Source organism: Chiloscyllium punctatum, chromosome 2 (genome assembly GCF_047496795.1).
Source record: "Chiloscyllium punctatum isolate Juve2018m chromosome 2, sChiPun1.3, whole genome shotgun sequence".
In the NCBI taxonomy this organism is placed as follows: domain Eukaryota; kingdom Metazoa; phylum Chordata; class Chondrichthyes; order Orectolobiformes; family Hemiscylliidae; genus Chiloscyllium; species Chiloscyllium punctatum.
Window position 1 is genome coordinate 95,871,804 of NC_092740.1, and position 12,784 is coordinate 95,884,587.

At 42.5% G+C, this 12,784-nt stretch overlaps 1 protein-coding gene across 3 annotated transcripts in view; it reads right to left on the reverse strand.

Annotated features, from left to right (window-relative positions):
- fancc (FA complementation group C) overlaps nucleotides 1-12,784 on the reverse strand; it is a 193,228-nt gene that overhangs the window by 64,709 nt on the left and 115,735 nt on the right. For all 3 annotated transcript variants that reach the window (XM_072586004.1, XM_072585993.1, XM_072585984.1), the window contains exon 5: nucleotides 11,433-11,534. In XM_072586004.1, the coding sequence (XP_072442105.1) occupies nucleotides 11,433-11,534 (102 nt within the window). The remainder of the gene's footprint in view (nucleotides 1-11,432; nucleotides 11,535-12,784) is intronic.

Genomic DNA, 12,784 nt, shown 5'->3' on the forward strand with positions numbered 1-12,784 from the left:
AGTTCTGTTTAGTTTATATTACTTCTTGTTCTTCCAATTAAAGTGTATCAGTTCATACTTTGCCACATTAAATTCATAGAACATAGAATAGTACAGCACAGACCCTTCAGCCCTCAATGTTGTGCTGACCCTTTATCCTACTCTAGATCAATCTAACCTACATACTCTTCATTTTACTATCATCCATGTGCCTATCCAAGAGTTGCTTAAATGTCCCTAATGTATCTGACTCAATTATCACTGCTGGCAGTGCATTCCACGCACCCACCACGCTCTCTGTAAACAACCAACCTCAGACATCTCCCCTAAACCATCCTCCAATCACCTTACAATTATGGCCCCACGTGATAGGCATTTCCACCCTGGAAAAAAGTCTCTGGCTATCCACTTTATCTATGCCTCTCAGCATCTTGTACACCCCTATCAAGTCATCTCTCATCCTTCTTCACTGCAATCAGAAAAGCCCTAGCTCCTGCAATCTTACTTCATAAGACATGCCCTTCTTTTCAGCACCTTCTCTAAAGCTTTCACATCCTTCCTATAATTAGGCGACCAGAACAGAACACAATATTCCAAGTATGGTCTAACCAGGGCTTGATAGAGCTGCAGCACAGCCTCACGGCTTTTAAACTCAATCCCTCTACTAATGAAAATCAAAACACCATACATTTTCTTAACAACCCTATCAACTTGGGTGGCAATGTTGAATGATCTATGTGCATGGATCCCAATATCCCGCTGTTCCTTCATGCTGCCAAGAATCCTGCCTTTAATCCTGTAGCATTTAAATTCAACCTTTCAAAACAAATCACTTCACATTTATCCGGGTTGAGCTCCATCTGCCACTTCTCAGCCCAGCTCTGCATCCTGTCAATGTCTTGTTTTCAACCTAGAACAGCCCTCCACATTATCCACAATTCCACCAACCTTTGTGTCATCAGCAAACCTACTAACCCAACCTTCCACTTTGTCATTCAAATCATTTATAAAAATCATAAACAGAGGTCACAGAAAAGATCCTTGCGGAACACCATTGGTCAGTGACCTCCAGGCTGAATGCTTTCTATCTACTACCACCCACTGCCTTCACTCTAACCCATGCCTCCTTACTTTCTGAATGAGTCTACCATGGGGAACCTTATTAAACACCTTGTTAAAATCCACATACACCACATCCACTGCTCTACCTTCAACGTGTCTTGTCATATACTCAAATAATTCAATAAGACTTGTGAGGCATGACCATGCTGACTATTCCTAATCAAGCTGTGCTTTTCCAAATAATCATAAATCCTGTCTCTCAGAATCCTAAGACTGACTGATCTGTAATTCCCAGGGTTATCCCTACTGTTTTTCTTGAAGAAGAGAATAACATTTGCCATCCTCCAATCACCTAGTACTACTCTAGTGGACAGCGAGGATGCAAAGACAGAGGTGCAGCAATCTCTTCCCTGCATTCCGTAGTAACATTGGGTATATCCCCTTTGGTCCGGGGGATTAGCTATCCTCATGTTTTTCAAGATTTCCAACACATCCTCCTTCTTAGCATCAACCTGTTCGAGCACATCAGCCTGTTTAACGCTATCCTCACAAACAACAAAGTTGCCCCGTAGATCCCTTTTAAGTCCTTCCCCTCTCATCTTAAACCTATGCTATCCAGTTTCGGACTCCCCCACCACAGAGAAAAGATCCCTTACTTATTCACCCTGCCAGTGTCCCTCACGTTTTTATAAACCTCTATAACGTCACACCTCAACCTCCAACACTCCAGGGAAAATAGCCCCAGCCTATTCAGCCTCTCCCTACAGCTCAAACTCTCAGGGTCATACAGCATGGAAACAGACCCTTCGGTCCAACCAGTACACGCCAACCATGATCCCAAATTAAACTAGTCTTACCTGCTTGTGTTTGGACCATATCCGTCCAAATCTTTCATTTCATGCATTTATCCAAATGTTGTAACCCTAACCTGCATCCACCACTTCAAAGAAAAGCAGTTCTCCCATAATAGAATCCTGGGAAACAATGATATACTGTCTCCTGTCCAAAATAAACACATTAATTTTTCCATTGTCTGATTTCTAAATCATCAGAACCATGGGGACAATTTACATTTATAATGACATAATAAAAGAATTTCACAAAAATGGATCCTTTAATGTGCAAGTGAAGTTTTCTGCTGATAGTTCCCCGTCAAAATCATATGTTCACCAGATTAGGGCAGGGGAGGGTTTGGCGATGAGGAGAAAAGATGTTGATAGTCCAGATTAAGTGATCAGAATGTGAGAATGGCAGAACAATAGTGTGTCTAACTACCAGACTGGGAAGAACAGACAGTCCCACTGGAGTGGGGGGAGGAGACAGAGGACATGGTGACAGAGAATGGAACTAGCAAAGCTAAAAAGAAAGAGAAGGAATTGGTTCACAATCTGAAGTTATTGAACTCAATGTTGAGCCAGAAGGTTTGTAAAGTGCCTAGTCTGAAGGTGAGACATTTTCCTCCAGTTTTCGCTGTGATTCATTGGAGGATAGTAGCATGCTGGAGGACAGACAAATGAGTATGTGAGCAGGACACTGTGTTAAAATGACAGGTTACTGGAAGTCAGGGGTCATGCTTGCAGACAGACCGGAGATATTCTGCAAAGTGGCCACCCAGTCTGTGTTTGGTTTCTCCAATGTACAGTATGCCATATTGGGTGCAGCAAATATAATACACAAGATTAGAGGAGGTAAAGGTGAAAGGTTGCTTCACCTGGAAAGACTGTTTAAGCACTTGGCTGGTGAGCGGGGAGGTGGTGAAGGAGCAGGTGTTGCACCTTCTGCGGTTACATGGGAAGGTGCAGTGGGAAGAGGTGTACTGTTGGTGTCGAGTGTATGGTGCTGGAAAAGCACAGCAGGTCAGGCAGCGTCAGAGGAGCAGGAGAGTCGAAGTTTCGGGCAAAAGACCTTCATCAAGAAATGTGCTGTTAGTGGTCAAGGAATGGACAAGCGTGCCCCGGAGGGAACGATCGCTGCAAAATGCAGAAGTAGGAGTGAGGGAAAGATGTGAATGGTGATGGCATTCTGCTGGGATTTGTCTGAAATGGTGGAGAATGATCCTTTGAATGCTGAGGCTGGTGGGATGAGAAAAGTGAGGGCAAGGGAGACTTGATCATGCTGCTGTGAGTGATGGGAAGGGGCAAGGACAGAAGCATGGGTGATGGTTGGATGTTATTGAAGATCCCATCAACCACAGTGGGTAGACACCACAGTTATGGAAAAAGGAAGCCAAGTCAGCAGCACTGTTTTGGAAGGTGGCATCAGCCGAACAGATACAACATAGGTGAAAGAACTGGGAGAATGGGATGGAATCCTTGCAGCAAGTGCGGTAGGAAGAGTGAAGTGAAGGAAGCTATGGGAGTCAGTATCTTTGTAGTGGATGGCAGTGGACAGTTTATTCCCTTAGGTGGAGAGGAAGAAGTCAAGGAAAGGAAGAGAAGTGTCAGAAATGGATGATGTGAAAGTTAAAGAGAGATGAAAATTGGAGACAAAATGAACAAATTTTTCAAGGTCCAGGGAGGAGCATGAAGCAGCACCAAATCAGCTGTCAACGTACCGAAAAAAAAGAGTTCTGGAGGGGGCCAATGCAGGACTGGAACAAGAATTGTTCCTCATACTCCATAAAGAGGCAGGTTGCTGCCTAACATTTCTAGCAAGTCATGTGGACAATCCAGTTTAACATTTAACACCAAAATTGGAGGTGTAGTGGACAGCGAAGAGGGTTACCTCAGATTACAACAGGATCTTGACCAGATGGGCCAATGGGCTGAGAAGTGGCAGATGGAGTTTAATTCAGCTAAATGCGAGGTGCTGCATTTTAGGAAAGCAAGTCTTAGCAGGACTTTTCCACTTAATGGTAAGGTCCTAGGGAGTGTTGCTGAACAAAGAGACCTTGGAGTGCAGGTTCATAGTTCCTTGAAAGTGGAGTCGCAGGTAGAAAGGATAGTGAAGAAGGCATTTGGTATGCTTTCTTTTATTGGTCAGAGTATTGAGTACAGGAGTTGGGAGGTCATGTTGCGGCTGTACAGGACATTGGTTAGGCCACTGTTGGAATATTGTGTGCAATTCCGGTCTCTTTCCTATCGGAAAATGTTGAGAAACTTGAAAGGGTTCAGAAAAGATTTACAAGGATGTTGTCAGGGTTGGAGGATTTGAGCTACAGGGAGAGGCTGAACAGGCTGGGGCTGTCTTCCCTGGAGCGGCAGAGGCTGAGGGGTGACCTTATAGAGGTTTGCAAAATTATGAGGGACATGGATAGGATAAATAGGCAAAGTCTTTTCCCTGGGGTCGGGGAGTCCAGAACTAGAGGGCACAGGTTTAGAGTGAGAGGGGAGAGATATAAAAGAGGCCTAAGGGGCAACCTTTTCACAGAGGGCGGTACGGGTATGGAATGAGCTGCCAGAGGATGTGGTGGAGGCTGGTAATATTGCAACATTTAAGAGGCATTTGGATGGGTATATGAAAAGAAAGGGTTTGGAGGGATATGGGCCGGGTGCTGGCAGGTGGGACTAGATTGGGTTGGGGTATCTGGTCGGCATGGATGGGTTGGACCGAAGGGTCTGTTTCCATACTGTACATCTCTATGACTCTATTCCTGCTCCATCTGCACATACAAGGCCCAGAAGGGAAATAAAAAGAGGCATTTACCAACATCACACATATTTGTTACAGACAGGATTTTCCTTTTTCGCATGACTGTGGGGCTAGGCATCTTTAAGATTGAGATATTTGCCCTCACCAGTGACCAAGCCACTAGATGAAATGCCAATCAAGCACTCTTAGTGCAGACTGGTGGGCTTCCTGACATAAAACATCCCGAAGTCAAGTTGTTCTATCCTGCACCCTATAATGTGGATGTGCTGGTGTTGAACTGGGATGGACAAGGTCAGAAGTCACATCAGGTTATAGTCCAACAGGTTTATTTGAAGTCACAAGCTTTTGCAGCGTTTTTGGAATTATACGTAGCGCAACATGAACCTAAGATTATGGTTGACGCCGTCTTCATGGGTACAGAATTTGGCTATCAGTTTCTGCTCGGTGATTCTGTGTTGTTGTGTATCTTGAAGGCTGCCTGCCGAAGATCAGAGGCTGAATGTCTTTGACCCCTGAAGTGTTCCCTAACTGGGAGGGAAAATTCCTTTCTGGCAATTGTTGTGTGATGTCCATTCATCCCTTGCCATAACATCTGCATGGTCTCACCTCAGGACATGGAACATAGAACAATACTGCACAGTACAGGCCCTTTGACCCTCAATGTCGGGCTGACCTTATATCCTACTCTAAGATCAAACTAATCTACATATGCTTCATTGTATTATCTTCCACGTGCCTATCCAAGAGTTGCTTAAATGTCCCCAACGTATCTGACTCTACTGGTGGTACATTTCACGCACCCCCCCCCCCCCCCCCCACTCTGTGTAAAGAACCTATCTCTGACATTTCCCCTAAACCTTCCTCCAATCACATTCAAATAATGCCCCCTCGTGATAGCCATTTCTGTCCTGGGATAAAGTCGCTGGCTATCCACTCCATGTGTCTCATCCTCTCACACCCACTTCTATCAAGTCACCTGCCATCCTCCTTCACTCCAAACTGAAAAGCCCTAGCTCCCTCAATTTTATTTCATAAGGCATGCCCTCCAATCTAGGCAGCATCCTGGTAAATCTCCTCTGCACTTTCTGTAAAGCTTCCACATCCTTCCTATAAAGAAGCAACCAAAACTGAACACAATATTCCAAGTGTCGTCTAACCAGGAGTCTGTAGAGTTGCAGCATAATCTTATGGCTCTTAAATTCAATCCCCCCCCCCCGGACATCCTTGCCTGCAGTGTATGAGGTAGACAACAATGGCCAAGTCACGAGTATCTGCTATATATTTGGTGGGTGGTGTCCCCACGTCGATTCTCCTGCTCCTTTGATGCTGCCTGACCTGCTGCGCTTTTCCAGCAACACATTTTTAAGCTCTGATCTCCAGCATCTGCAGTCCTCACTTTCTCCTAGTTGATATTGTCCTGCAGGGTGGGTAGTTTGCAGTGAACAATGGTTTATTTAAGGTTTGGCGGTTGTTTGAAGGCAAGAAGTGGGGGCTTAGGGACCATCTGGGCGAGATGTTCATTGTCATCAATGACATGTTGAAGGCTACAAAGTACATAACACAGTTTCTCCACTCTAGGGAAGTACTGGACGAAGAAGAGTACTCTATTAGTTGTATTCTGGGTCTGAGGAGGTTGTTGCATATTTGCGTTGTGACATGTCAGAACTGATAATCGATGAGTTGAGCATTGTATCCTGTTCTAATGAGGGTGACTTTCAGCACTTTTAGTTGTTTGTCGCATTCCCCTTTGTCTAAGCTGATCCTGTTTATACATTGGGCTTGTCCATAGGGCATGGCTTCTTTAGCATGCTTAGGGTGAAAGCTAGAGAAGCGCAGCACCATGAATTTATCTGTGGCTCGCCGGATACCTTGATAGAGATGTGTACGTCCAAGATTGAGACTGATTCTGAGAAATAGTCCATGGTAAGTCTGATGATGGGATGAAGCTTGTTAATATCATTGTGTAGCCGTTTCAGTGACTCCTCGCCATAAGTCCAGAGGAAGAAAATGTTGTCAATGTATCTGGTGTATAGCGCTGTTTGGAGGGCCTATGCAGCAAAGAAGTCTTGCTCAAACTTGTGCATAAAAATGTTGGCATACTGAAGTGCAAATCTGGACCTTAACCTCCTATCTATCTATCAGCCTCCTTCCCCTCTCTCACATGCCCGAAATATCAATTCTCCTCCTCCTTGGATGCTGCCTGACCTGCTGTCTTTTCCATGTGTCTGGATGAAGAACTGGTTGAAAATGTTGTGGTCAAGGATAAAGTGGATGAGTTGTAGGATGGCGTCTGAAAATTGGCAGTTGATGGTGTTGAGTACTGAGGTAGCAATGCCGTTGTCATGGGGGTTGCTGGTGTAGAGTGCCGAAACAGCCATTGTGACGAGGAATATTCCTAATCCAGTTGGTCCACGGGTGCTGAGATTCTGTAAGAAATCTGTAGTGTCATGACAGAAGCTGTGGGTTCTTTGTATAATGGGTTTCAAGATGCCCTCAACATAGCCAGAAAGGTTCTCACACAGGGCTCGGTTGCCTGATATGCTGGGATGTTCAGATGGGTTAGTTTTGTGTATCGTTCGAAGGCAGTAGAAGTCATCTCTGGGAGAAGTACACAGGATGAAAGTATATTGGATACTCTTGGGTCTGGGTCAGTCTGTTCAGTTGAGGGGTGTGTTCTTTGGTCAGTTCAGCAGGTAGTTGCCTGTAGTAATTCTGGTTGCTTATTTGTCAGGATGCTTCTTTGTAGTAGTCCATTCCATTCTGTATGAAAATGGCTTCTCCTTTGTTTGATGACAATGATGCGATTGGTCTTGAGAGCCTGGATGGTATTGCAAGGTGTTTGGGTTATTCCAGCCGTTTGGTTTGTCTCCAGCACCACATTATTTTAATTTTTTGTAATCATTTCTCTGCCTCAATTAATTGGATTAAATGTCACCCCCTTCATTTACTATTCAGCGGTTGACATTTACTCACACCGTCTGATACTTTTGATCACTTACAGAGGTTTATTAATCAGCCTGTCAACACTTCACACTCACTCCACGAGTATGATCTTTTGATCTCTCTGCTATAAATTCTGTGCCTGTATGTTTTTCTTCACTTCAACTGACGAAGAGGCAGCTGTGATTTCAAATAAAATTATTGGACTATTTTCTGGTGCTGTGTGACTTCTGACCCTGCCTAAATCTGACAGGCATAGGCTGGAAACTACCAGAAGCTGCAGAGAGATGTCAGAGGCCCAGACTGCTGAGTCATGAAGACTAGGACTGGAAAGATGATACTTTTCTATGGGGGTGGTAGTCATGGTTTGAGGGTAACAGGGAGTGAGAGGAGACAGGGCACACACACAAGGGTAGGGAGAATGGCTATCAGTGTCCACCCTCCTAGCTTTATCTGTTCTCAAAGGCCCTCAGCTTCGGGCAACAGAAGCACTATCCCCCAAAATCTCACAGGCAGCCCACCCTACTTCCCCTGGCAAGATGGCAATCAGTTTTTGCACCTGCTAGGAAGGTAAGTCATCAGGCCACTGATGGGCTGAGGCCCTTAAATGGTTGCTAATTGAACCCTTAAGGGCCTTAATTAATGGTGGTTTGGGAAGGTCAATCATGGACTTACTCACCTAGAAGCGAACTGCTGAGGTGACAGAGAGAGGGTGGAAAGTGGCAGATATCTCTCAAATGTCAATGGTGGCACAGTGGTTAGCACTGCTGCCTCACAGCGCCAAAGACCCGGGTTCAATTCCTGCCTCAGGCTGTGTGGAGTTTGCACATTCTCCCAGTGTCTGCGTGGGTTTCCTCCAGGTGCTCCGGTTTCCTCCCACAGTCCAAAGATGTGCAGGTCAGGTGAATTGGCTATGCTACATTGCCTGTAGTGTTAGGTGAAAGGGTAAATGTAGGGCAATGGGTCTGGGTGGGTTGCGCTTCGGCGGGTTGGTGTGGACTTGTTGGGCCGAAGGGCCTGTTTCCACACTGTAAGTAACCTAATCTAATCTAACCTAACCTAACAGATCATTTGCCATTCTCGCAGATGCACTGTTACTTCTAGGCCAAGCAAGGCCTCAAACTGAGTTTTTTTTAAAGGCTATGACCACAGAATTTGGATGATCGGCACAGGCTTGGAGGGCTGAAGGGCCTGTTCCTATACTGTACTTCTCTTCGCTCTGTAATGTAGCACTTCTGGAGCATGCCTGCTGACCTTCCAAAGAGAACTTTATTTGAAAATATGCTGTCTCAAATGTGAGGTATGTCTAAAAAGAAAAGGGGAAATTTATACAAACTATTTTCACAAATCACTTTCCTTGTGAATTTGAACTGAAAAAGGCAACAGTAAGCTACTAACTGTTTTCCAGAGTGAAAAAGATACAATAAAGTAAAAATGAATGAAATTAAAAGGAATTTTAACTACTTTGAACAGAAATGCCAGGTGAAGGAATTAATTGATGAGTGGGTGCTGTGTGGATGTTTTGTCTCAAAGAGATAGCGAATTTTTGCCAAGGTGGAAGTGCTATGCTGAAACATAATAAATTAGACTATTAAATAAATAAATGGGTCACCTAAAAATAGGTTTCTCACACCTAGATTAAATTGTAACCTACAGGTCCCCATTTTCTACATTTCTATAAGACATGGTCTAAAATACGTTCTCAAAAATATTTTTAGCATTTATTTCGCTCCTTTACAGCCTTCAGCAACACATTGATCTGTTAACTGTGCTGATCAAAGACTTTGAAGAATACAACAAGTTCCATAGTTTTGACTTGTGAACAAATTCCCTAATAAATAAGCAATGCTCATTAGGAACTTAATTTTGAAATATAACCCCAAACCCAACCTTTGGTTCTTAGCAACTTCAACACCTATGACAAACACACATCAGCACTCTGAAGTACCATACGTGGTGAAGCTTCTGATACAACCGTCCTTATTTTGTGTAAAACTTTAGAGATCACTAATGGCCTAAATGCATTATTTTCGCAACAAAAATAGACATGGAATTTAGAACCACATGCACTAAATCAACAGATCAAAGATAAGCTTTGCAGTCTTTTCACAAGCAGCTGTGAATGGTAGTGGACAATAAAATAACTAACTGGAGGAGGAGGAGGAGGAGGGTCCTTAAACATTCCCAGATAGACGGTCTAAGCACATCAATACAAAAGACAAGACTCAAGCATTTGCAAGCATTTTCAGTCAGAAGTGCTGAGAAGATAATCCATCTCCTCCTGAGGAACCCAGTATCAGAGATGCAAACCTTCAGCCAATTCATTCATTTTATGTTTTATCAGGAAGCTGCTGAAACTTCTTCATTCTGTAAAGCACATTTGTCTTAACAATAGCATCTATCTTTAGTACTGAAGACTTGTGCTCCGAAATTAGTCATTCCCTTAGACAAGCTGTTCCAGTATACCGATATAACACAGGTTATATCTAACAATGTGGAAAATTGCCCAGGTATGTTCTGTCCATAAAAAGCAGGATGAGTTTAACCTGGTCAATACCACCGCAGCAGTCTACCCTTAGTCATCCACAAAGTGATGGCTGTCAACAGTGCTCTTAAATGGCACTTACTTAATAATAAACTACTAACTGATGCTCAGTTTGGGTTCTACCCAGGAGCATGAGTGAAAACCTGGACTCATTACACCCGGTCCAAACATGTACAAAAGAGTTCAAATCCAGTGGTTACTGTCTTTAATATCAAGGCAAAATACAACAAGTATGGCACAAAGCAGCTGTGGCAAATGAAACTCAATGGGAATAAATGGGAGTACCTTCAACTGGCTGAATCCATACCAAGCCCAAAGGATTGGGGAATTACTGAAGTCAATTTTCTCAATTTCATCATTGCAGGAATTCCTCAAGGTACCGTCCTAGGCATTATCAACTTCCTTCCATCATACATGGAGATGTCCGCTGAAGATTGCACAATGTTAAGCACTATTCACTACACCTCAGATACTGAATAAGTCCCTGTCCATGTGCAGCAAAACCCGGACAACATCGAAGCTTGGCCTGGTCAGTGGCAAGTAATGTCCATGCCACACATGATCCAAGCAATGACTATCAACAAAAAGAGAATCTTTTCATCTTCCCTTCACATTCAATGCTATTTTCATCAGTGAATCCCCACTATCAATATTTTAGGAGTTACACTGATCAAAAATTGAACTATGCCACCAAATACATTTTATGGCACAAAGATCAAATCAAAGACTAGGCATTTTGTGGTAAATAATTGACCTTCTGACCCTCCAAAGTCAGCTCACTATCTTCAAGGCATAAGTCAGGAAGGTGATGGAACATTCTGATTGCCTGGATGAGTACAGATCCAATAACGCTCAAAAAGCTCAACAGTATCCAGGACAATGGAGCCTGCTTGAATGGCACTCCATAAACCATCTCAAACATTCAGTCTCTCCACTGCTGATGCTCAGTGAAACCAGTTTGTGCCAGCTACAAGATGTACTACAGCAATACATCACAGATTCTTTAATACCATTGTCCAAACCCATGACCTCTAATGCCGAGAAGGAGGGCCACAGATACACGGGAACACTGTCACATACAAGTCCCCTTTATACCACACACTATCCTGACTCTCATCCTTATCACCAGTCCTTCATTGTTGCCGGGTCAAAATTGTGGAATCCCTTTGTAATAGTAACTGAATGTACCACAATGACACCCATATTCCATGAACAAATAAAAAGAAACAAGTGCAATTTGAAGGTTTCAATATAGCAAAGTTAATTAAAAATATAACTAAAGTTTAAAAAAGGTACCTTCCTTTAAGTTACTTACATTTTTCAACAATTGAGAATGGTATTCCTCCTCTGGGTAATGTAAATTCTGAATAAGACTTTTCATTTCTTGATCAACTCCAGTCAAATTCTGCAGCAAGCTCTTTTTTAAAAAAAAATGAAGACACACAATTTAATAACGAGTCAATATTAATGTATCTATAAAAACATTAAACCAATGTAAATGCATTTACTGTATATAGAATGTAAGTATTCACTCAATAAAGTTTTATTCACTGAAACTGAAAATCAAACCAATATATCAAATTCTGCTCTGACACCTTTTAAGAAACTGACAGGAGAGAGAACCAAATATTCTACATGAGAATCAGCTGGAAACAAACATATGAAAATAAAGTTACTCATGACAATCTAAGTTCAGAGACTTAATACAAAACCAGGGGTCGTATTTTCAATGATAACATTCCAGGTGAGCTGTAATGAACATCTGAAACTATTGAAATCCAAATGATTTTATCATAAATAAGCAACCAAGTTACAATTAAGGCAGGATATACTCCACAAGTGGAATGAATACATGATATGAAATAAAATTTGCATAGAAATGTCTTAACTCAATCCCTGAGATGTAACAGGACGTATGTATTTTTGGGACTTGCAGTAAGATATTGAAATACAAAAACAAGAACCAACCTGAATATTTTTCTCTGTTTGAAGCATTATAGAAACTCCAAATAGAAGTTTCAAATTGGCAAATGAAGTATAAGTGTATATTTGTTTATTAACTTTAAAAATTAAAAATAACCAATTTCCTAATTAGATCCTTAAAATGTGCCAAAAGATGGCAAGCATAACTAAAATCGGGTGGAATTCATCTCCATTACTCCATGCCTGCATTTTATTTGACCGAGATGGAATAGTGTACTTATTTATGAATTTACATCTTCTAGCTAAAGTTGTCTTGTTTGTTTTCTTAAACAGACTCTGGTACATTACCACACAGAACAACACAAGGTCCTGAAAAAAGATTACACCCAAAACATTGATTTCTCCACCTCCTGAAGCTGCCTGGTTTGCTGTGTTCTTCTAGCCTCCTACTTGACCAACAAGGAACAAAAGGCTACTTCTGAAACAAAAACAGAAATTGCTGGAGAAACTCAGCAGGTCTGGCAGCATCTGTGGAGAGAAAGCAGAGTTAACGCTTTGGGTCAGGTGACCCTTCTTCAGAGGCTACTTCTGATTCTTATATCAAAATATTCACATGCACTATGTCTACAGCCAATGAGCTTTACGCATAGTATTCATCAATTCCATACTTAGAAGCAACGATAAAATCTTCAGAACTAGAACCAGTTGAACAGAAACTTGAGGTCAATTTTACCCCTCAGCTGG